Raw genomic sequence first — 25,627 nt, forward strand, 5'->3', positions numbered from 1 at the left:
TTCTTCATCCACAGACAGACTCTGCTGCGTTTATTCGGATTCAGTCTAACCTCTGTCTCTGTTATCACTGACTTTGGATTTCATGTTTGCAGTTGTGGGCTGTAAAAGTACCAGTACAGCGAACAGAAATCCTATTAATGTCCTGCATTTTGTTTTTCTGGTTGTTTCTCCACAATAATCACATCACTGAGTGTTTTTATCTTCCCTTTTTAATGTGTCTGTGAAAACAGACCAGGCTGACAAACAGGAAACAGTTTATAACAAAATTAAAAGTCATTTTTGGACTAAATTAAGGTATGATCTGAAGCTGCGAGTGAGCCCAGCTCATCGTTCCCACAATCCTCTGGGTGTCTATGACACAGTCGGGTCCCACACTTCATCATCCTCCTCATCAGGAACAAACTGGTTCACCTGAGTGACAGAGAGACAGTTACCTTTAACAACACACACACGTCACATGGACATGTCAACACAGTAAATCTCAAGGCAAAGAGACCATCATTTGGAGCCAGAGTCTGTGCAGTTGTGATCAGAAGGGGGAGCCTCTGTATCCATCCTGCCCAGACACGAGCCAATCAGGAGCAGCGCTGATCAGAAAAATGAACACTTGAACAAACATCAGCAGTGATGATCAGTGATCAGTGATCACACAGCTGACGCTGTCATCATCAGTGATGATCAGTGATGAGAACTGCCTAAAACAGGGGTCGGCAACATGCGGCTCTTTCATCCCCCTTCTGTGGCTCCTGTGGCTAAGAGAGGACGAGCATGTTTTGTGGAAAAAATGATATATGATAAATAATGGAAACTTAATTTAAATTGATTTCATTCTATTTATTCAGGGTTTTATTTTCGTTGTAATAGTTATTTCTTTGGAGACTGGGGTGCTCTTGTGACATTAACCTAAAACTTTTAATATTTTGTCGATCAAAAAATCCGTCACGTCCTGTTTGCGACACCTGTTGCCGCCAAATACGTGACTTACTTTGGCCCCAGTCAGCTAGCAGTGGACAAATCAAAGAAGAGAAATGTTTCAGATGAAAATAGATCGTTTAATGCCTCATGGACAGATTGGTTTGATTTTACTGCTGACAAAACTGGTTTACCGGTATGCTTAACATGTGGTGCGCAATTAGCAAACATTTTTTTTAATTAATTAACGCCGACGATTATTTTATCGCGCTGTTGTTTTAATGATAGTAATTACTTTTACAGTCCGTTGCTTACTTGCTGTGAGCAACATACTGTAAAAACTGTGTTAATACGCGATAAAATAAAAAATAATAACTGTCGGTGTTAATTAATGCGTTCCTTGCCCAGCCCTAATGCCTTAAATTGTTAACGTTGCCACAGCCCTAATAAATTTATATACTATTTTACCTGAAAATAAATGTATAAGTGCTTTTCTCTCAAAGTAGCCTACAAAAGAATTAGGTGTTTTGCACTGTTAAAAATGGAAAATAAAAATTTGTCATTTTCCATTTAAAGTTTATTGATTTCATAAAAGTATCATACTATAGTACTCATATATATAAAACATAAGTTTAAGGAAACTGCATGTGGTGTTACGCTCAGTTTAGTGGTCAAACAGGTTTTGTGGCGCCGCAGTGGATTTTATTTTGGAGGGAAACGGGCAAAATGGCTCATTTCATGCTAAAGGTTGCCAACCCCTGGTCTAAATAACAGAAACCATCTTTGGGATAAAATTTTTTGACGTGTACTTTTCAGTTTGGCTCATGTCACATCTACTAACATTGGGGGGGAGGGGCTTATGAGCTGTACTGCAGCCAGCCACCAGGGGGGCGTCCAGGTGGTTTGCATACACAGTGTGTGTGTGTGTGTGTGTGTGTGTGTGCGCGCGTGCAGCTCCTGCTGTTAACAGCTGAAGTGCCACAGAAACACACCTGTGTGAACACACCTGAAGAGTTCTATAGTCAGTCAGTTTGATTTTACAACAGAAAAATCTGTTCCCTGTTGAAAAAAATCAAATGAATTTGTTTAACTGAGGATGAAACAGTAACATGTTTCCACTGACACCGGTACATGTACATGTACATATACCTGAAGTACACATAATGAACTTCTCGGTGTGTCTTCAGGCACAGGTAGGGCTGAATATTGTGATGATTTTACTATCAAATTATTATGACACACCGCAGTGACACAAGAAGATGGTGACGACAGGTGCTGGCAGACATAAACACAGGGGACATATTTCACCAAAGGAAAAACAAAAAAACAACAACCATTGCGGTTAATTTGAGTGTAGGTTTGTCAGTTTGTAGGAGGTGCACCTGAATGTACCACACACAAAGTTTATGTTTTCATGGCCTACACAGAGACATTACACACATTCATTTCCTGGAGATTTACATTAACCCTAACCATGAGCATAATAACCCTAACCTTTACCCTAACCTTTTACTTGATTCTACTTGAACCTTAAACTTGAGGTTCAGTTTAAGGATAGATAAACTAAACTTCAACCTCAAACCTCTTCTTCTTCACCCTAAAATGTAATCATTTACATTACTGGGAGTTTCATTTGGTCCCCACATATAGCTGTGTAAACACGTACACACACACACACACACACACACACACACACACACACACACAGCAGAGGACCAACAGTTTACCTGGAGGACTCCGTCAGTCTGCTCAAACAGGAACTGATCTGAGGTCCGTTTCACCTCCACCATCAGTTTCCCATTACCTGCAGAGACAATGTTTATAAATCAGTGAGCAGGTCTGAGACCAGCTCACACATACATCTGTACATGTGCGTCATCACCAACAGTTAGGAGCATTACTACCTAGTAGTATGAGTAGTACTGTATTGAAGGCCTGGACCAGAGCCTTCTCTCTGACCAACTTTTGCAGCTGACGGCGTTTCTGTAGCAGAACATCTGGACCTGCAGAGACACAACACACAACTTGTCTGTAAACACACACATGACAAGACAAGACAGCTTTATTTGTACAGCCCATTTTTACAAGCAGTTTGTCTCAAAGGGCTTAACATAACATCAGCAACATCCTCTGAACTTCGACCCTCACATCGACTGAGGAAAAACTCCCAGAAGAACCTTTAACAGGAAACAATGGGAGAAACCTCAGGGTGAGCAGCAGAGGAGGGATCCCTCACCCAGGACGGGCAGGAAAACAGTTAACAACATGAGAACAACATTACTAAAAAGACAAGTCAAACAAAATCTCAACTGTTCAGTTTCACTTTTGATACCACCTCAATATGATTTTAACATTTCACAAGACTGAAATTATAATAATGAAATTACAACAAACTGCTGTATCATTCATGTATTTTTTATGTGCTGTAGAAAATCACTATCCTATCAATTCTATTCCGTTCAATTTCGGACCGCAAGGGAGAACCTTCGGTGTAAATAGTCGGTGCACAGAAGAATGACAGGCAGATGTCAACAGCAGACATTGGGTTGGTCATAGAGCCGGATGCAGTTCAACATGAAGAGCTATATACACTATATTGCCAAAAGTATTCACTCACCCATCCAAATAATTAAATTCAGGTATTCCAATCACTTCCATGGCCACAGGTGTATAAAATCAAGCACCTTGGCATGCAGACCGCTTCCACAAACATTTGTAAAAGAATGGGCAGCTCCCAGGAGCTCAGTGAATTCCAGTGTTGTGCTGTGATAGGATGCCACCTGTGCAACAAAGTCCGGTCATGAAAATTCCTCACTACTAAATATTCCACAATCAACCGTCAGTGGTTTTATAGCAAAGTGGAAGCGACTGGGAACAACAGCAACTCAGCCACGAAGTGGCAGGCCACGTAAAATGACGAGGCACACAGTGTGCAGAGGTCACCGACTTTCTGCAGTCAATCGCTACAGACCTCCAAACTTCACATGGCCTTCAGATTAGCTCAACAACAGTGCGTTGAGAGCTTCATGGAATGGGTTTCCATGGCTGAGCAGCTGCATCCAAGCCATACATCACCAAGTGCAATGCAAAGCGTCAGATGCAGTGGTGTAAAGCCCACCACCCACCACTGGACTCAAGAGCAGTGGAGACGCGTTCTCTGGAGTGATGAATCATGCTTCTCCATCTGGAAATCTGATGGACGAGTCTGGATTTGGTGGTTGCCAGGAGAACGATACTTGTCTGACTGCATTGTGCCAAGTGTGAAGTTTGGTGGAGGGGGATTATGGTGTGGGGTTGTATTTCAGGAGCTGGGCTTGGCCCCTTAGTTCCAGTGACAGGAACGCTGAATGCTTCAGCATACCAAGAGATTTTGGACAATTCCATGCTCCCAACTTTGTGGGAACAGTTTGGGGACGGCCCCTTCCTGTTCCAACATGAATGTGCACCACCGCACAAAGCAAGGTCCATGAAGACATGGATGAGGGATTTTGGTGTGGAAGATCTTGACTGGCCTGCACAGAGTCCTGACCTCAACCCGATAGGACACCTTTAGGATGAATTAGAGCGAAGACTGCGACTCAGGCCTTCTCGTCCAACATCAGTGTCTGACCTCACAAATGCGCTTCTGGAAGAATGGTCAAAAATTCCCATAAACACACTCCTAAACTCTGTGGAAAGGCTTCCCAGAAGAGTTAAAGCTGTTGGAGCTGCAAAGGGTGGGCCGACTTCATATTAAACCCTTAGCACCGGGTGCTAATGCTAATGAAGCGCTACAGGAGCTACATGAAACTATTAGCTCGCTGCAGACTAGGCACCCGGAGGCGTTTTACGTGGTTGCGGGGGACTTTAATCACGTGAAACTGACGGACACTCTGCCCAGGTTTTATCAGCATTTCTCCGTACCCACACGGGGAAACAACATTTTGGACTGTGTGTACAACAACATCCGCGATGCATATAGAGCTCTTCCTCGCCCCCACCTGAGAGTGGCGAGGAAAGAACTAACGGCAGGCATCAACAGGGCAAGCCACATACGCTCGCAAAATTCAGGGGCCCCTCACCTCCAACGACCCCCGGAGCATGTGGAAGGGCATAAAGTGCATCACGGACTATAACATCAGAGATGTACAATGCCCAAGGGACCCTTCCCTGCCGGACAAACTCAACAGGTTCTATACTCGCTTCGAGGATCCTGACACCCCCCCCCCAGACTTACACCACTACCCGGTGACACGCCCCTCTGTGTGTCCACAGTGGATGTGAGGAAGACCCTCAAAGGTATCAACCCCCGCAAAGCTGCTGGTCCAGACAACATCCCAGGGCGTGTACTGAGGGACTGCGCACACCAGCTGTCTGAGGTGCTGACAGACATCTTTAACACCTCACTGTCACTGGCGTCCGTCCCCACCTGCTTAAAGACTGCCACTATTGTCCCCGTCCCGAAGTGTCCCACAGTGACAGGCCTGAATGACTACCGACCCATAGCTCTGACCCCGCTAGTCATGAAGTGCTTCGAGAGGCTGGTCATGGCACACATCAGAGACTCCATTGACGTCACTGTGGACCCCCACCAGTACGCCTACAGGAAAAACCGCTCCACGGATGACGCCATCTCATCAGTGGTCCACACAGCCCTCACCCACCTGGAGAGCACAAACTCCTACGTCCGCCTGCTCTTCCTGGACTTGTCCTCTGCTTTTAACACCATCATCCCACAGACCCTGGTACAGAAACTCTCCATCCTTGGTCTGAGACACACACTTGGGAACTGGGTCCTGGACTTCCTGACTAACAGACCTCAGACTGTCAGGATCCACAACTTCACCCCCTCCTCCATCACCCTCAGCACTGGTTCCCCCCAGGGCTGTGTGCTGAGCCCCCTCCTGTTCACTCTGATGACATCACGAGCTGTCACATAGTGAAGTTTGCAGACGACACAGCAGTGGTGGGACGCATCAACAACAACGATGAGTCGGATTACAGAGAGGAGGTGGAACACCTGGTGCGGAGAAAACAACCTAAAGTAAAGTGACATATTTTGTCATTGGAGGGAACTCACTCCAACGAAATTTGTGCTCTGCATTTAACCCACCCAAGTGACGTGCACACACACACAGCAAACCCGGGGCAGTGGGCGACCGCGTGCAGCGCCCGGGGAGCAGTGGGGGTTAGGTACCTTGCTCAAGGGTACCTCAGCCATGGACACCGGGACGGGGAATCGAACCAGCGATCCACCGGTTACGGGTCCGACACCCTAACCGCTGATCCACGACTGCATCAATGTGACGAAGACCAAAGAGATGGTGGTGGACTTCAGAAAGGACAGGAACCTGCGGCAAGCTGGGCTTGGGAGAGCGTCCTCTGCACCGCTCTGCACCGCTGATCCACGACTGCATCAATGTGACGAAGACCAAAGAGATGGTGGTGGACTTCAGAAAGGACAGGAACCTGCGGCAAGCTGGGCTTGGGAGAGCGTCCTCTGCACCTGCATCACTGTGTGGCACGGCAACTGCACCACTGCTGAGAGGAAGGCTCTGCAGAGGGTGGTAAAGGCTGCACAGAGGACCATGGGGGGCAGCCTCCCCACCACCTCAGACCTCTACAAAGCACGATGCAGGGGGAGGGCCCTCCGCATCATGAAGGACTCCACCCATCCTGCACACGGACTCTTCCAACCCCTCCCCTCAGGCAGGCGGCTGAGGAGCATCCGGAGCACTCCAGCCAGAACTCCAGCCATGCCCTGTAGTCGCCCCCCTCCCCGCCCCCCCATACCCATACACACACACACACACACACACACACACACCCCTGACACCCCCCCCCCCCCCAACCCCCGTGCAGTATAAACACTTTATCCTACAAGTGCAATGTTCATAAGTGCAACACTAAGGACTCACAAGTGCAATATTAAGGACTACTTTCTGGACTACCTCATACTTGCACATGCATACTTAGGCCGCTATATGTTAAAACCGGCTTCTTATTTAAGGTTTAGCTTATTTAAATGTCTAGTTTTATATTCTTTTCATATTCTATTTTCTGTTTAGCTTATATTCTATATTATATTCTTATATTCTATACTTCGTACTTTATATTTTTATAGTCCACTTACTGCTCCCGGGACCTGAGTCCTAATTTCATACCATAAACATGTGAATGTGAGCTGGTATGACAATAAAGTTCCTTGAATCCTTGAATCCTTGGATTAAGAATGGGATGTCACGTTCATATGCGTGTACAGGCAGATGAGCGGATACTTTTGGCAATATAGTGTACCTGTGCAGGTGAAGCTGTCTTCCACTACTGCCGCTGCTCTGGTTGTCTGTCCATGATGAGGGAAGGAGAGCTGCAGCAGACAGCCAAACCTCAGCCTCCTCCATCGGCCTCCACCCTCCTCTTCCTCTTCATTGGTCAGCTCCTTCAGCTGAGGAGGATGGACAAAGACAGGAAGTTACCTGCTCTCATATTAACTCACCTGAATGTAATGCTGTAAAATGAAACATGTTTCTGACTGTGATGATGTCAGAGGTCCAGCCGTTGAATCCCAGGCAGTGATTGGCCAGTTCCATGCAGCGGGCGTGGCTCAGAGGTCTGCTGCTATCAGACAGGAAGTGAGGTGCCTGTTTGGAGCTCAGTGTCACCTGAGTGAGTGCGCACACACACACACACACACAGTTAAAGGTAAAGCCCTGACCGAGCTCAGTAAAACCGTAATGTCAAACAAAGAAAAATGAAAAATTAATAAATTAATTATAATTATATTAATTAATTATAATTATTAAAACAAAACAACAGAACTGCAACAATCAGTCAATTAAAGCAGCTCTTCCTGCTTTTCCTTGGACATTAGTCAAAGGTTTTGATTAATGAAGAGAATAATCAGCGGATTAGTCGACAGTGAAACAAGTTAGCTGCTGTGAACTCGTTTGTGACTCAAGCGTTTCATTTGGCACCAACAACCCAAAACATGCAGAGAAGAAGAGTTAATGAGGATGAACAACTGCTGCTTAACTATCAGAAGAGCACAAACTTTAAGTTTAGAGAAAAGTAAACAGAATTTGGTGTAACACAAGTCTTCAGTCCTCCTGGCCCCTCAGACTGATCCTGAGACCCTGTAGGTGGTCCTGAGCCTCATGTTGAATCAGTGTTAATGACTGAATGCTGCCACCTGCTGCTCAACAGCACACATCACCTCCAACAACCACATGCAGCTGCATGGTCCAAGCCAATAACACTTCCTGTTTCAGTGTCCACCTTCACAATAAAAGTGTTTGAAGAGAAACAGCTGAATGGATAAAATATAACTTTCGTTCATCTACAGTGTACACCATTAAATGTTTTTTTTAATTGCAAATATTATTGTATTCATTGTTTCTCTTTCTAGTAATTTGTCCTTTTGCATCACAACTGAATCTTATTGTATAAAACATGTTGTAAGTTTTTTTGTTTGGAACACTAGATAAAGAGTTTCATCCCTGTTGTATTGTATTTAACTGAAGAATGAACTACAGGATGAGTAGAAGAAGCCCATGAGCTGAAAGCAGGCAGGGTGATAACCTTGAGTGGAGAGCTCTGGAACAGCGAGCGTCCGTCGGTCTGCCGTTGAGCCTCTGAGGCTTGAGCAGCAGAGTAGAACTTGATGAGGGCGTAGAACCCGGGAGGGCTGAGAGAACCATTAGGACACACCTTCAGCAGGTAGAGCGGACCAAAGGATGAAAAGACACCGTACAGCCTGTCCTGAAGGACAGCACACACTACTGTTATTACCTGATGAAAAAACAGCTTCCAGCTTCCATCACACAGATCTGACCTGCCAGGTGAACTCACATATATTTGAGTCTCAGTGTGAGACGGCTGGATGTCCCACACAAACAGAGTCTTATTGGCGGCCACAGGAACCTGGAACTTCAGGATGTCCACCTCCATCACACCTGAGGAAGAAAGACAGGAAAGTCTTCTGCAAACTCCTCTGAAAAATGTCTTCCTTTTTTAGACCAAGGGCATACATCATTAGGTGGCCTCTCGCATAACAGACAGGATCCTGGGACACGCTTTGGCTCGGGTCTGAATGTCCCACATGGCAGGAAACGTGACTCCAGGTGGAGCAGCTTCAGTGCAACCTGCTCATCGTACCAACAGAAAATCTCCATCAAACGGGAATCTGACTCAGAGATGGAAAGTAACTAAGTTTACAGTTTAGGGAGAACTATTTTTCTCCATGATATTTATATGAGCGCTTTACAGAATCAGATTCATAAAACAATAAATAATAAACAAATAACTTATGATGTTTTATGAAGAAAAAACTTTATTGAGCCCTGAGTGAAACACACGAGCAAACCAGCAAAGTAAAATTAATATTAGCTTTAACAGGAATGTCCATGTGCACCAACAAATAGAATCCTATAATACAGTATAATGTACACGTTTGTGGGATGGGCATGATAATGAGTACTTTTGTACCTTTTGTACTTGTGCTGATACTTTTGTACAAAGTACAATTGTAAATGCAGGACATTTGCAAAAGAGTATTTGTGCATGTGTACTGACTGAGTATTTCTTCCGCCCCTGTGCCGACAACAGTGCACGCTGATAGCCACAGCTGAAGGGCTACGATTCTTCCGTGAAAATCTCTTCATTTTATATCTTGTCCCCATCAGCTGAGACACATTCGTTACACAGGATCATTTGTTAACCACTGAATGTTTCGGCTTGCCTGTTAAAGCCACTGACGTTAGAACAGCAACTTGTGAGCAGAACGCGGTATATTTTCACCTAAAATATTGTTATAATATATAACTGCATAACAATATAAACGTCACCGAATCGACAGGAGTTTGGTCTTAAAAAGAAAGGTGTACCTGATAACAGACATGTCATGTTAGACTAATAGCATGTTAAAATAGCCGATGATTTGAATGGAGTTTGGCAGGGCATCTCTCCGTACATAAAGAAAACGTGTTCTTCACATTGTCGACTGTTGACTGTTTAACTTTGTAACTTAAAGCCACGGACCGATCACGGTTCTCTGCGCGTTCACCCTTAAATGTTAGTGTTTATTAAAAGTCGGTAAAATTTGATTTTACTTACCGTCATTTCTTAATCTCCACAATCAGTTTACCGCGCTTCCGATCAGGGCGGGGTCCGCTGCTACGGTAACCAATTAGGATAAAGAGTGGAGTGACGACATCTCGATCGGGCCAATCACGGTGTTCTCACTGAACCTCATTCGCTTTGTCGCCTCACGGTCAGTTTATATATTTAAGATAAGATAAGATAAGATGAACTTTATTGATCCTGCAGTGGGGAAATTCACTTGTCGTGGCAGCTCAAAACAACAGAAAAAGAGTGCGAAAAGCAAAAAAGTGTTTACATATTGACCTAGATTAATTTGCTTTTCGTTAATTGTTTATTTTTTAAATTCATATTATTTAATATTTAAAGAGAAAACTGTGCACATGAAGAATCGTTATAATGTGTAAATGAGCTTATGGTATCAAAGTGCCATCTGTTTATAAAAATATTATCAGTAAAACACTACAGCAGTAATCACACGTATACCACTCAGAAAGTTTTCTCATGTTGTCAAACCTTACTTTTTCCTTCTGTTTAGCTCAGCTGCCAAAAACTCAACAAAAACCTTTGGTCTTTGTTTATTAACTTCTTTAACAGAAACACACTCTCAGTGTTGGTACAGGAAGTGTGGATTAAGACAGCAAACCACAGGATCATCACTGACCACAACAACTTCAGACTGCCAGACCAGCCGGACCAAACGCCACCGCAGGAAGAAAGCTAAGCTAACCACAAAAGACAACATAGCAAAATGTCAGCAAAGCTAAAACAAGGCTTATCCTGTCTGTTGTTCACTGCCATCCTGACTGTAAACCTGGTGGAGCTCTGCACTCTTCTAGTCTTTATTTAATGTTTTGTGAACTGATAAATAAATGACTTGAATCCTTGATTCTCAGTCACCCAGTGACCCACCAACAACTGCTGTCAGTAACTGGACAGACACATACATTTTAGGTCTGAATGCTAAGCACTGACACCTTAGCAACTTGTGTCGCTGTGACACCAAACCTTAACTAGCCGATAAGTCGGTTAACCACTAAACCCGGTAGTCAGAGCTGCAGGCTGCAGACTGTGTGCAGATTGCTGTATTCCTCAGTGTTTACTGGCACATGATAATAAACACAAGTGAGACTCTCCCCACACACTGACTGCATTTCTGACTGGAAATCATAAATAAATGACAGAAAATCATTTTGTCTGGAAATCCTGAGCAGCTGTTTTCTGTCCAGCTAGATCTGCTGTCATTTGGACATCATATTTCAGCTAAACTGATGCCGTCTTTACCCCCATCAGACTCTGGGCAGGTTGTTGAAGCCTGCAGCTGAATGTGGCGCCATGCTGGTTTTCTTTAGCCTTGTTAGTGATGTGCTACAAAACAGAAGAACAGAACGCAGCAACACTAGCTCGACCACCTACTCAGTCACCTGACTCTCAGCTCCCAGATCAGACTGACGTCGTTACATTTTAAATAAAAGATTTATTCTAATATTTGACCAATCAGACTTCGGTGAAGCCTCGTGGGGACACACTCGTACTGTGGGGACACACAGTAATACGGTCGTTGTATTGGTCTGTCGTGGTAAAGAGGGAGCTGAGCCGTAAGGTGAAGGTCTCAATTTATCAGTCAATCTACGTTCCTACCCTCACCTATGGTCAGTAACTTTGGGTCATGACCGAAAGAACGAGATCTCAGATACAAGTGGCTGAAATGAGCTTCCTCAGTAGGGTGGTGGCTTCCTTAGGGATTGGGTGAGGAGCTCTGTCACCTGGGAGGAGCTCGGAGTAGAGCCGCTGCTCCTCCACAACGAGAGGAGCCAGAGCCTGAGGTATGAAGTAACAGGGTTTATTGACAGCAGTGGATGACTTAAAACTCACATGCAGAAAGTATGTCACGAAATTTTAAATAAATCACAATAATTTAGTCATTGCTGATATATAAAATAAAAATCCCACATTATTCTGATTCTTTTACAAATGGAATAGAAATAATAATAAAAACCTTTACCAGTTTAACACTTTGCATTGCCCCCAGCCTCCTTAGGCATGGGCCCCTAAATATGTTGGTTATCAATTGTTAGTAGTAATTATTGACTTAACCTGAATATGCTTCAATTACTGATTTGAGAAACAGATTAACAACTGATTAGAGTCCATTTAGTTGTAGCTTTACCTTATGCTATCCCGTGGTTACACAGTGTTGTCATGAAAATCCTATTTCTATAGCATGACAATCTGTTACATCATAAACTCTGTTTGGATCAGAACTGTAGTCACTTTTGAGTGTACCGTTTGAACATAATGCGAGCGTTCACGCTGACCAGACCACTGTTAGCATAACTTTCTTTCGTTTCCTGTTAGCCTGCCAGCTTCTGTCACAGCACGTTTGAGTTTAGTATCTCGTCTACATTATGTGCATAGGGAAACCAGCAACTTCACTCCTTCGCCGTGTATCGTGATGATTCCTGTGCAATGGTAAGTGTCAGTCACCTGAGTTTCATAGTTATGTGAGGAAGTCCACAGAAATCAAACGTAAGGGAACAGCCAAAGCTTTGGCTTGTGGTCATTATGTGGACAGAGCCAGTGGCTAGATTCAAAATAAAGAGAGATGTCCAATTAAAAAAGTCCAAAACTAATTCAGTTTGAATTCAAAAATTCAACAAAGCTGCACATGCTGGGTAGAGGTGATGCCATGTTAGCTAGCTCTTCTTAGTCTAGAAGCGATACGGGTCCGTGTGTAACACCATTTAATCACAGTAAATTCTTCTAAAATCTACTATAATTCTGTGTTGTCCTTTTGGCTGACAAGATTTGGATTCTGTCTGCCAGAAGAAGAGGTGGACTATGGATAAGGCTCAGGCTGGTCTAAACCAGTTCCAGAGGTGAATCCAGGCTCTTTCAAACCCTGTCAAACCATGACTTTGGTGCTTCATCTTCCATTCCAGTTGAGGTCAGTTCAGTCCGGTCATGTATGGCCTCTCAGGCGTTGGGTCGGATCTCAGCATAGTTCTTAACAACTCCAGAGAATCTGATGATGTGAATCTCAGGGTTTCTAGATTTGAAGTCCTGCCACAGGTACTCAGGTGACAGCACCTTTGTGGGTTTGTTGATCCACATGTACCTGAATACACAGGAACAGGATGTACAGCCATCAGAAAATACAACAAGACTTCAGCTGTTCAGGTGACTCTCTCTACCTGTTCAGATGACTCTCTTCCTGCCATGCAGCCTCAATACCCTCCTTGGCATCAGCCTCGAAGTTGGCACGGCAGGTTTTGGCGAGCAGGTGTACTTCCTCTATGAGGCCTCCAAATGCCCCCCCGCAGTAGTAGAAGTCGCCTTCCCCAGCCGCAATGTAGGCCCTGGACTGGGGCCTCCGCTCATAGGGAAACTTGCTGCGGTCGTCCAAGTAGTAACCTATAAACAGAACACAAGGAACAAATATAAGGTGAGATCACAAACACCCTGCTGTACAACCCAAACTTCACCTGAACAGGTAAAGCCGCATGTTTCTGTTGGAGCCAAATTGTCATGTCATGTCAAAACATGACAGGAATATTCAACAATTTTCAAAAACCTTCCTTTTTGATAAAGCTTATAGTTATGGCTGGCTTAGGCCGGCCCCTAGTTATGCTGCTATAGGTTCAGACTGCCAGGGATCTCCCATGATGCACTGAGCTTCTCTCTCCTCCTCCAACTCTCCTTCTGTACACGTATGATGCATGGTACTAAGTGCGCTTCTTCCCAGGAGTCCTTGTGCTTTCTCATCTCACAGGTTCCCATGGATCCTGGTTGGACCTCCTGCTGCGGTCCTGCTTGACTCTACCTGCTGCTATTACTAACTCTTCTTTCGCACTCATTCTTGTCCCATTAATGTACGTTACTGACTCAACCTCTTCTCTGGAGACTTCATCATTATCATTATCTACAGTTCCAATACTTCTGCTGCTGCTACGCATCTCTGCTTGTGACCCCCCGCCCCTCAAACCCAACCCAATCGCTTAAGGCAGATGGCCACCCATCTAGGTCTACTTTGAGTTTTCTGACTTCTAAAAGTCAGTTTTTTACTCTCCACTGTTGCCAAGTGGTTGCTCAGGGGGGGAATGTTGGGTTCTCTGTTTTTGTATTTGTTGTGAATTGGCTCTATATAAATAATCTGAATTGAATTGAATTATCCTGCTGAAAGAGGCCACTTCCATCAGGGAATACCTTTTCCACGGGAAATGCACTTGATCAGCAAAAATGTTTGGGTAGGTGGTATGTGTCAATATAACATCCACATGAATGACAAGACCCAAGGTTTCCCAGAAGAACATTGCTCAAAGCTTCACACTGCCTTTAATCAGAATCAGAATTCCTTTATTTATCCCTGAAGGGAAATTCTTTAATTTCATAATATTGCCTTGCCTTCTTCCCATAGTGCGTCCTGGTGCCATGTCTTCCTCAGGTAAGTGCCACACACACTCCCAGCCATCCTCACAATGGAAAAGAAAATGTGATTAATCTTACCAAAATTGGGTTTGTCAACTGACCTGGATGTATGACAGCAACCAGGTCACCCAGTGACTCTGTCCCCCATCGACCGTGGAAGTTAGAGTCAACATCCAGACAGAACACGTAATCAACGTAATAACGAAGCTTCTCCTCTATCAACAACTGGATGAGCTCCATCCTTCGAGCAGAGATCTCCTGCCAACGGTTAGAGCTGGGTACCGAACGCACCGTCAGCTGGACGAGAAAGGGGAAGATATCAAACATCCAGAAAAACTGCAGTTCTTTTTGTAATAAAGTACAAAGCATGGCGGTCAGCTCATCTCTGAAAACAAAGTCCAAAAGGCTGATGAGTGTGAGAGCTGAGATCAGTGTAAACATGTTCCTTTCAGTGTTAAACCTGCACTAGTTTTGTTTAGGAACAGCATCTTTTCATTTGCATTGCATGTTTACCTGTCTGCCGGCAGCCATCTTGACTTGGGGCACCTCCCCCGGCCGGTCAGTGAACACGTAGATGTGCACATTAAAACCAACAAAGAAGTGCTGCTCTGCTGTCTCCAGGAAGTTTTTCAGGAACATGATGTATCTGACCAGAAGACCACAGGAGTCAAAGGTCAAACCAGGATACATTGCATTCATTCTTGAATTTCCCTCAGGATCAATAAAGTATTTATCTATCTATCTATCTATCTATCTATCTATCTATCTATCTATCTATCCATCTATCTATCTATCTATCTTTATGGAGGCATAGAACACACAATGTTGCGATTTCATACTTACTTTCCAACAGCAAACACAGTAGCTGCGACAGTAATATTCTTTGCCTTGTAGATACTGTCGAGTAGAATTGGGTTAAAGGTTCCCTCCCAGACAATAGGAGCCAACCAGGGTGTCACCGACACCACGTCGTTACGACTATGATGAAAGAGACAGACTGACATTGATAAAAAAATAACAACAACAACAAGAACAGTGAGAGGTACTCACCCCTTCACGATGCTGGGTTGTTGGTACTGCAGACTGAAACACAAACACAACAAACACAAACACCCTCATCATCAGAATACAACAGAACAGTCTGAAGTGCTGATAGCTCTGATAGCTCTGTTAAGGCTGTTAGCTTTGCTAGCACTGTTGGCTCCATTAGTGGTGTTAGCTCTGACAGCATTGTTAGCTCCCATAGCTGTGCTTGTGATGCGATTTCTTCTTGGTCTTAGTGCTAGCTGCTATGCTTACAACCCAATGACAATAACTAAACCTCCTACACATAGGAGGATTCAAATCCTTTCCAGTAATCCTGTAATCATAATCTCATGATATGGATTAAAGTTGTGAACATGAAATCTTTTCATCATCTCATCAGCCCATATGACATGAAGGCAACACGAGGTGACATCAGTGTTTATGTTGATGAACTGGGAGTTGGGGCCCCTCACAGAGAACCTTGAGAGGATTTACAGGACAAGACAAGACGACATTTTTCTGGCTTTTCACTCATATCTTCTTCTTTCTCATAGAACATGTTTAACCCTTCAGATTATTGTTATTATTCCACTGACACAGAAAATCTTTGCTGACATTTAGGATGACATCATGTATGTAAATACCTGAAAGGATCAGTCTGCTGTTCTTCTAAACTCTTCTTGCTGTCAACTCAGCCCATGAAAATAATCTGATGCAACTCAGGGATCCATTTTAGGGTCTGTGATGTTGTTGTAAGTAACAGCAATGATTGATCCAGAGTGACATCTGAGCTCCCGTCTGCCTGTCTCACCTGCCATCCGTCTCTGTCTCGCCCATCTGACTGACTTGTGTTAATACAGAAGCTGATGAAGATGGATGTACTCACTGGTCAGGAGCCACCAGGTGGAGCCCATGAGTCTCAACATGCACTTCAGCAGATCTGCAGGACACACACAGTTCACATTTTCATTTGCTGGCACTTCACTATTGAATAGTTATTGATTTACTATTTATAAATCAATTAAAAAGTCAAATTTTTCTCTTATTTTCTGTCTGGTCTGCTTGGTTTTATCCCAGGCTTTCCAGGAGGCCTGGAAACAGTGTCAGACTGTTATTGAACCAAACTGTTGAACTGCAGGTAAACAACTGATCATTATATTGTCTACAGCATGATCACAGCATGGCTGACATAATGACCCAATCAGATGTTTTGTGGTGTGTAAATACTACAGCTGCTAATACAGTCTGTTTACAGGTGAGGCACAGGTGCAGGTGCTGGAACTTTTTGAATCCAACTCTGCTGTACGTCTGTTATTTGTCATACTAATGGCCTGGAGGTTGGAGAAGCGGCTTGTCACTGGATCGATTCCCCCCAGACCAGAAATAACTTGGGTGGGGGCTTGTCACAGAACCACAACAGAGTAGATCCACTAGCTCAGAGTCTGTTTGAGCTCTATAAGCAGAGCTGTTTGATGAAGCCAACAGAACTTTTTATTTATACTGAAAGTTTTATCCCCTCATCAGTATATGAATATTTCACTATATGTTCAATTAGCTCTTAGATATGATCCTTGTTCCCTCTTGCTGTCCCACCCTCATCTCTCATGTGGGATATTTTATGGTGATCCTGATTTCCTACAAGATGAGCCAATAAAGTGAAATTTGATTCTTGTTATGCTTCTGTACTGTCACAGCCCACCTGGGATGAACTTTAGATTCTCACACACCCTCCAGAAGCAAACACGAGTGCCTCTGGACTCGTCTCCAGGCTTGAGTTAAAACAGACTGATTATGTTTGAGATGATGTGACTGAACCCTGTGCCTCCAGGTGGACTGTAGTGTGGAAAAGACCGATCGCTGGATTATATCATTGTAAGATAGTTCAAATCTATCTGCTAATCATGATCAGCTCTTCATCATGCGTATATACTGTGACCTAAATAATGATGTTAAATCACTTGGTGACTGTGGTGAGGGTATTTCCCTTGATTAATCAAACATTAAACTGCTGCGCTTGTATCCATCTGTTTACTTTGTCAGTTCAGTACAGTATGAGCTGCTGCCTTGTCTGAGCTTGATATGAAGTCTAACTCATTAAAAACATTATGAAGTCTAACTCAAAAAACATTATCACATCAGTTCCTTCTCTCTGTGACACCAGAAAACACAAACACACAAATGAAAAGCAGATTAACTACATTTAAACAAATCGCACTGAAGTCATTTCTGTGACACAGAAAGTCAAGGCGTTGATAAGTTGAGCTGGCAGTTTAATAAACTCTGTGGATTATTACTGCTGTCAGAGTAGGAGTACTCTATAGTGCAGGACACCAGTGAAGGCTTCTTCACTGTAGGAATGAGAGAAAAACTGAACACACTGAATGTGATCCGGTCTGTTCCACGCTCTGAATTTTAAACAGCAGCTGGTTTAGCTGGTTTTCTTCTTACACAAATGTTTAAGTTCAGACAGTAAGGACAAAATGACAGCTTGTCCCAGAGAGCCGAGAGCAGACCCATCTGATGCTACTGTCTGTTGTTACAGAACAGACCTGTCTGTTGTTACTGTCTGCTGTTACAGAGCAGAACAAACTGTTGTTACAGCACAGACCTGTCCATTGATGCTGTGTAGTGTAACAGCATAGAACCCTCTGTTGTTACAGAACAGACCCATCTGATGTTACTGTCTGTTGTTACAAAGCAGACCCATCTGATGTTACTGTCTGTTGTTACAAAGCAGACCCATCTGATGTTACTGTCTGTTGTTACAAAGCAGACCCATCTGATGTTACTGTCTGTTGTTACAGAACAGACCCATCTGATGTTACTGTCTGTTGTTACAAAGCAGACCCATCTGATGTTACTGTCTGTTGTTACAAAGCAGACCCATCTGATGCTACTGTCTGTTGTTACAGCACAGACCTGCCCGTTGATGCTGTGTAGTGTAACAGCATAGAACCCTCTGTTGTTACAGAACAGACCCATCTGATGCTACTGTCTGTTGTTACAGAACAGACCCATCTGATGTTACTGTCTGTTGTTACAAAGCAGACCCATCTGATGTTACTGTCTGTTGTTACGGAACAGATTCATCTGATGCTACTGTCTGTTATTACAGAACAGACCCATCTGATGTTACTGTCAGTTGTTACAAAGCAGACCCATCTGATGTTACTGTCTGTTGTTACAGAACAGACCCATCTGATGCTGCTGTCTGTTGTTACAGAACAGACCCATCTGATGTTACTGTCTGTTGTTACAAAGCAGACCCATCTGATGTTACTGTCTGTTGTTACAAAGCAGACCCATCTGATGTTACTGTCTGTTGTTACAAAGCAGACCCATCTGATGTTACTGTCTGTTGTTACAGAGCAGACCCATCTGATGTTACTGTCTGTTGTTACAAAGCAGACCCATCTGATGTTACTGTCTGTTGTTACAAAGCAGACCCATCTGATGTTACTGTCTGTTGTTACAGAGCAGACCTGTCTGTTGTTACAGCACAGACCTGTCCGTTGATGCTGTGTAGTGTAACAGTATAGAACCCTCTGCTGTTACAGAACAGACCAGTCTGTTGTTACTGTCTGCTGTTACATCTGTTGTCACTGTTGTTACATAGCAGACCTCTGAAGGAAGAGCAGTGACATTCAGGTCGTGTTTCCAGTTTGTGGCTTTGACTTTCTTTGAGTTCTCTACTTCAGTCTCAGTCTGTTTGGTTGTTGTTCTTAACAGAGGCCAGCAGGTGCCCCCCACACCTGAACCTGCTGAGAATGAGGGCTTCCCTGAGAGCCTAAATATTTTGGTCACACACTAACAGTCTAACCCTAACTTAGTATAACATTTGTCTGACACTGTGGAGGCTGTTGGTGAAGGACGGCTGAGGTAACATCATCACAAGATGCTGAGCCACACCCCTGAAGATCAGGATCGTCAGACCACTGAGGAGGACTACAGAACTCCAGATATGCTGCTGCTGCTGCTGCTGCAGAGAATCTACAGATTGAGATCTCTACAATCAACACAGTTTGAGATTAATTGAATTAATTTCATTTCATGTGACAACATATGACACCTGGTCCCAATCTGCCTTTCAGTTCCTGAGTTCTGCAGGTGAATACTGGTCATATGTGCTCATCACCTCATGAGATTACAGTGAGGTTGACCTCTGACCTGGCTTCATCAGTTTATCCTGTTTTGCATGACATGTTGTCGGAATTAGCGTATGGACTCTTGAGTGGTTTGGGAGGCCACGGTGAACTTTGACCTGAACCATCTGAAAATACAATGACTGTGGTCATGGCTGTGGATGGTGTGAAGGCCATCAAATGGCTCCATCAGCGCGTTCCCCAAACACACCAACCAGTGGGACGAGAACAACTGGGAGGAAGTTTTACAGGTGCAGGTTTGTTCTGAGCTGAAGGAGCCTACGTGAACAGACCTCAGACCAGGTCACCACAGAGGGTTAGCACCTCATTGCTGGTATATGGATCACTGAAAACCTGCAACATGGACCTGTTGAATTCATCTTCCCTCCACCCCTTTAAATATACATCCCTCTGTTGACAAACGCCATCTGAGAAGCAGCAGCTCAGAGTGGAGTCCACTGGTGAAAGTCCAGACCTTCAGCGGGACAAAGAAATTGAAAACAGTGAAACAGGTTTTTACTGTTAACCTGAGGGACCCTGTGCTCTATCATACTGACTGCAGATCCACCTGTTACTTTTTCATTGTAAAGCAACCATGGCCTTTTGGGGATGGTGATGCACTGAACCAAAGCCTGAGCAGTTCAGGTGAACAGGTGAACTCTAACAGGTACTATAAGTGAAGATCAGTGAGCTGATAAACAGTGCACACCCAGGCTAAACCCCACAGACAGCAGAGTGTTTGAGTTACTGACCTGCCGTTGACTGCATTCCCCTGCTGGTCCGAAGACATGACTCTGCACCTGGAAACACACACTCTGTCATATTCCACCTCTGTGAGGACTACAGCTGCACTGATTGATTGACTGTATCGACATTTTCAGCTTGTCATATGTGTGAATTTACTGCTTTCCTTGGTTGGACATGATAATAAATGTAATTTCTGTGTTTTTTACTTATAAATGTCACCTTGGACTCTGAGACAAGCAATCAATCAGATTAATCAAATAATAACTGCTAATTGCAGCTGTAGTGAGGACCAATTTAAGCTGTAGTCCTGGAAAGTGAGGACATGTTTTTTGAAGTGATCAGTCAGGTTTAGTTCACTGCAGCCGTTGTCATCTTGGCTTTCGGGCCTTATTTTGAGCCCTTTAGGTGTTGCTGAGTGGGGGAGGAGGGGCCAACTTTGCAAGTTAAATCCCGCTCATTTGCCTGTGGTGGTGGAGGAGCCGACAAAGCCGACAACACTGCCCGTTTGCAGGTCTCAACTGACTGTATGATTGAATGTGCTGTGAGGATCGAGTTCAGTCAGCTCTCACAGTATCTTTGTGTTAGCGTTAGCTGCCAGCTCCTGTTTTAGAATCAGCTCAGGTTTCAATACTGAGTAAAGGACTTCCTGGTGTTTTATGGACAAACACTGACTTGCAGTAAAATCACCTGTGTGTGTGTGTGTGTGTTACTGTGCACACCTGCTTGTTCACACTTACTGAAACACAGATAACCCAGCTGGTCGAGGCAGATGACCACCCACCTCCAGTCGGGGTCTGCTAAAAGGTTTCTGCCTGCTAACAGTCAGGTTTTCCTCTACGCTGTGTTTGCTCAGGAGCGGAATGTTGGCTCGCTGACTAAATTAAAGAGTTTGGTTTCATCCTGCTCTGTTTGAAACGTTTCAGGAGAGAACCTTGGTTGGTTTTGGTGCTACGTAAGTAAACTGAATTGAGAGCAGGACTGCAGCTGCTACAAATGACTGATCATGAAGAAGACTTAAGCGGAGAGATTAAACACACTTTAGCAAACTACACCTGAACAATCTTCTCCTCACAGTGTGAACAATTACATCACTGATCTGATCTACACTTTTATATCAATAATTCATGTCTAGTAAAACAAACGTGCAGAAAGCAAGCAGGAATTAAACCCCTAAATGTTTTGTTGTGAATGTGGTCAATGTGTGTGTGTGTGTGTGTGTGTGTGTGTGTGTGTGTTACCTGCTGGACTGGTAGATGTACATGTACAGCACCCTGTGGATTCAAACAAAAACACAATCAATCATTAATTAATCAATAAGGAGGCGATCAGAGCTATAGGCTGAACTTCATCATAAGCAGGTGGAAGTCAGTCTTTAACTGTTCTTATTCTCTATTTCTGCTGTTTCTTTAATGAATTCTGAATGTGGCTGAACACAAAAATGCTGCTTGATGTTCCATGAGCCTCAGCTGCTGGTGAGTGGATGGTTTGAATGTCTGTGCATCCAATAATCAGGCATTGTTGCAAGAACAGATTCCTTTACTGACTCTTTTAAAGCCTTATGGCCTACCCACGGGGATGTGACTTGTGGGGTCTGGGAACCAATACACAGAATACAAGAACAGAAAAAAATGTGTGGTAATAAAATTTACACGTTGTACAGTTGATATCTTTAACGTCCCTACAATGTCACACAACTCTCATTATGGTCTTCTGTCCAGTACAACCTCCTTTAAACTGAACTATCTTACTGCACAGTTTGAACTTACAGTTGGTGAGGACTTCCTTCTGGGCTGTGAAACAACTTAGGAACAACTCAACATCTATCTGCTCGTGAGAGGGTCTACGAGAACCACTTCTCATGACTGAGAAGTGGTCATCGACTGATCTTGATGATGCATGTCCCCAATTAATTGATCAGAATCAGAATCAGAATCAGAATTCCTTTATTTATCCCTGGAGGGAAATTCTTGTTCTTACAGACATTGCACATGCAGTATTCCCGACCAAGAAAGGAGAAAAGTGCGAAGTATAAAAAATAGGATAAACAATAAAGATAGGATAAACAAAAACTAAAATCTCGAAGTACAGGTATTTACAAAAACTGTATTCAAATTATTTAAGAAAATTAAAAATGCAAGTATGTACATGTGTAGAAAACCAATATATACATTGTATATATAAAGTGAGCGTCACAGCTGCGGGTGCGTTGGCCATCATGGGTGGATCTTGAAATCCTCTCTACTTCCTAGATTCAGTGCACTTCTTCAGGTGTCAGTGGACCGCCTCATGACCACATAACACTTGAAATCCTCTCCTAATTTCAGCAAACACACTCTACAGAGTGTGATGACACCTGGGATGATCAGCTTAATAACAAATTCTGACGGATACACATCTCTGCCTTAACTCTGTCTAATCAGCCTGATGGTTGGATGCTAAGTCTCATGGGTGTCTTCTGTGAGGACATTGCTGAGGTGGCCTACCACTCTGATGAGATCTTTCCACTGGTTTAGCAGCTGTCTGCCAGGCTGACTAGGCTGGAGATGAGTCTTACTGTGCCTGCCTTGAGGCTTCCAGTTTGACGGCAGGGTTGTGGGGTCTGCTGCCCCATGCAGTGACTTCCGGGTGCTCACTCAAGGCCTGTTGTTGTTGCGTTGGCATGGGGAGGACAACTCAAACCAGTCCTCTTGTTGGTACTTCAGAAATGCTGGTTCATGCCCCGACCTGCTGCTAAACAGGTTCAAGAGAGCGAGTCCTCATGTAACATCATCTGCTGGCTTGTCCCTCAGTGGTATAGACTGCAATGTGGAAGAACCCGTAAGCTCATGGATCTCTGCCAGGCTAGTCCCTGCAGAAGACGCTGAAGCGAAACGAGTCTGACAACAAGAGGGACCAGTCATTGAGTCACACTATTGCATAAGGTTATGTATGGGGAGAGTCAGCTTGGTGACAATTATCCTCAGAGAACTGTATGCCCAGGTCCAGATGAGGGTTGGACTGCTGCTGCCTGGGAGCAACATAGAACCAGCAAGGAAGGAGACCTCCATTTTACCCTGAGGTACTCAGGCCTGAGATGAGCCACAGATGTTACGGATATCATTCATTTTCATATTTCATATCATTTTAATCTCTACAGCTGTATGCAATGGGCTGTCCAATAAAAAGACACTAAATAATTACAAGCAAACACACACACAAGCTCACACACATGTTTTTACACCAAGCCTGGTGAAGGCTGCAGCTGTAGCAATGGCTACGAACAAACAAACCTCAGTTTGCTGTTGGTGTTTGTAACGTGTCCCAATGTAGAGGTTTATGTCAGTAACTGTTTGTAGTTTTAACCCTGAGTGAGAAGCATCCATGCCTTCTGCGGTCCTCTGATTGGGCAGATCTTTTGTCCTCGACAGAACGAGATCAAATTGTGAAGGATCAGCCTCTCAAATTAAGTCTGTTTCTTCAGTCTGAAGACAAGATGGACTGAAGTCCCAAAGACCCAATCACCTGTGTGTGTGTGCGTTACTGTGCACACCTGCTTGTTCACACTTACTGAAACACAGATAACCCAGCTGGTCGAGGCAGATGACCACCCACCTCCAGTCGGGGTCTGCTAAAAGGTTTCTGCCTGCTAACAGGATCAGCCTCTCAAGTTAAGTCTGTTTCTTCAGTCTGAAGACAAGATGGACTGAAGTCCCAAAGACCCAAGGGATGGAACACAGATTTCACTGGACAGAATCATTCAGCAGTTACAGAAGTAACAGCAGTAGTACCAGTAGTAACAGTAGCAGTAACAGAAGTAACAGCAGTAGTACCAGTAGTAACAGCAGTAGTAACAGAAGTAACAGCAGTAGTAACAGAAGTAACAACAGTAGTACCAGTAGTAACAGCAGTAGTACCAATAGTAACAGCAGTAGTACCAGTAGTAGCAGTAGTACCAGTAGTAACAGCAGTAGTAACAGAAGTTACAGCAGTAGTACCAGTAGTAACAGCAGTAACAGCAGCAGTACCATTAGTAACAACAGTAGCACCAGCAGTAACAGCAGTAGTACCAGCAGTGGCACCATAAGTAACAGCAGTATTACCAGTAGTAACAACAGTAGTACCAGTAGTAACAACAGCAGTACCAGAAGTATCGGCAGCAGTAACAGCAGTAGTACCAGTAGTAACAGCAGTAGTACCAGTAGTAACAACAGCAGTACCAGAAGTATCGGCAGCAGTAACAGCAGTAGTACCAGAAATTACAGAAGTAGTGCCAACAGTATGTGTGCACGAACTCACCCCAGCAGCAGAGCTGACAGCAGGATCACACTCGCAGGTTTGTTGTTGAATAAGTACATGGCAGCAGACTGTCCACAGTCCGTTAGTCCTGGTCCTGGTCCAGTCTGCTGTGGATCGGACCTGACACACACGCACACACTCTCACACTGTGGAGGAGACGCGCAGCGACCAGGAAGTGAAGGTGGAGCGCGCAGCAGGATGTGCAGAGAGAGAGGGGGAAGGGTGCGGTCAGTGAAACGATCTCTTCTGTTAATGATCGAAACCTCCACAGAGTCCTGGACGGTCAGACAGTGCGAAAATACTTCTGTAGAAATCAAACATTCACATTCAGCTCAAACCTTCACCGAATGTCTGAGAACGAAAGCCACAAAATCGGAAACTTCCTCCTGATCTCGGCTGTTTACCCAGAAAAAAGTTAAGATATGTCAGCAACAAGTTTCTCTTCAGTGTCTGTCATTTACCCAGTCAATAACCCATCAAAACCTGCTTAATATGAGACGAGCGATACGTCGATATGACCATCCGTCCGGAACAAACCGCGCAGCTCCTTGGCTTGACAGGCAGCGATGGTCCAGGACCACTAAGTTATCTCAACCAGACTCCATAAGGAAAAGTACGGATTTAAATATCAAGCTGATCTGAGACCTGTGGTTTCACCAAAAACTGCAGTTCACCTCCACCTGAGCGCACGTCTCTGACATCACACCGCCTCCTACACGCAACACCTACTGGTCAGTCTGCCAACCCACCAAACACCGCGAGATAACCGGCAGCAGAGACAGGCAGAGAAAAGACAAACACCAGAGAGCTACGGGCTCCACGTGACGTTCCCAGCGCGCGCTCACTCTCTTCACTGAGACAGGAAGCTCTCGTGCTGCTCTATCAGTTAAATCAACAATTTGATGGTTGTGTGTTCACTTTCGGTTTCCCCTGTGTGAGACTCCACCCCCTGCCCTCCACCTCCCCCAGGTAGAGATGCTCAGGTGTTTGACTGTTGCTATGGTGCTGCTTTCACACCAGTC

The 25,627-nt window shown here is 44.3% G+C and overlaps 2 protein-coding genes across 5 annotated transcripts; both read right to left on the reverse strand.

Moving 5' to 3' along the window:
- Positions 1-191: 191 nt before the first annotated feature.
- On the reverse strand, positions 192-11,670 carry rdm1 (RAD52 motif containing 1). 3 transcript variants are annotated; one of them, XM_046414268.1, is made up of 9 exons: positions 10,003-11,670; positions 8,740-8,843; positions 8,470-8,649; positions 7,425-7,553; positions 7,189-7,336; positions 2,817-2,915; positions 2,640-2,716; positions 1,905-1,971; positions 192-411 (listed from the first exon to the last, which is right to left on the reverse strand). In XM_046414268.1, exons 2-8 carry the CDS (start codon positions 8,836-8,838, stop codon positions 1,939-1,941), a joined length of 765 nt encoding a protein of 254 aa, XP_046270224.1. In that variant the 5' UTR covers positions 8,839-8,843; positions 10,003-11,670; the 3' UTR covers positions 192-411; positions 1,905-1,938. The 3 variants fall into 3 exon arrangements, with proteins under 3 accessions (XP_046270224.1, XP_046270223.1, XP_046270222.1); XM_046414267.1 differs by lacking the exon at positions 1,905-1,971 and adding an exon at positions 8,919-9,032; XM_046414266.1 differs by lacking the exon at positions 1,905-1,971.
- Positions 11,671-11,814: 144 nt separating this feature from the next.
- On the reverse strand, positions 11,815-25,410 carry LOC124072684 (globoside alpha-1,3-N-acetylgalactosaminyltransferase 1-like). Of its 2 annotated transcripts, XM_046414263.1 has the most exons (10): positions 24,606-25,410; positions 21,569-21,601; positions 20,336-20,383; positions 16,328-16,381; positions 15,466-15,498; positions 15,259-15,393; positions 14,929-15,061; positions 14,517-14,712; positions 13,182-13,401; positions 11,815-13,105 (listed from the first exon to the last, which is right to left on the reverse strand). In XM_046414263.1, exons 1-10 carry the CDS (start codon positions 24,662-24,664, stop codon positions 12,964-12,966), a joined length of 1,053 nt encoding a protein of 350 aa, XP_046270219.1. In that variant the 5' UTR covers positions 24,665-25,410; the 3' UTR covers positions 11,815-12,963. The 2 variants fall into 2 exon arrangements, with proteins under 2 accessions (XP_046270219.1, XP_046270221.1); XM_046414265.1 differs by lacking the exon at positions 20,336-20,383 and having other exon boundaries at positions 24,606-25,408.
- Between the last annotated feature and the right edge of the window lie 217 nt (positions 25,411-25,627).

The sequence above is a fragment of the Scatophagus argus genome, chromosome 16, assembly GCF_020382885.2.
Source record: "Scatophagus argus isolate fScaArg1 chromosome 16, fScaArg1.pri, whole genome shotgun sequence".
NCBI lineage: Eukaryota > Metazoa > Chordata > Actinopteri > Scatophagidae > Scatophagus > Scatophagus argus.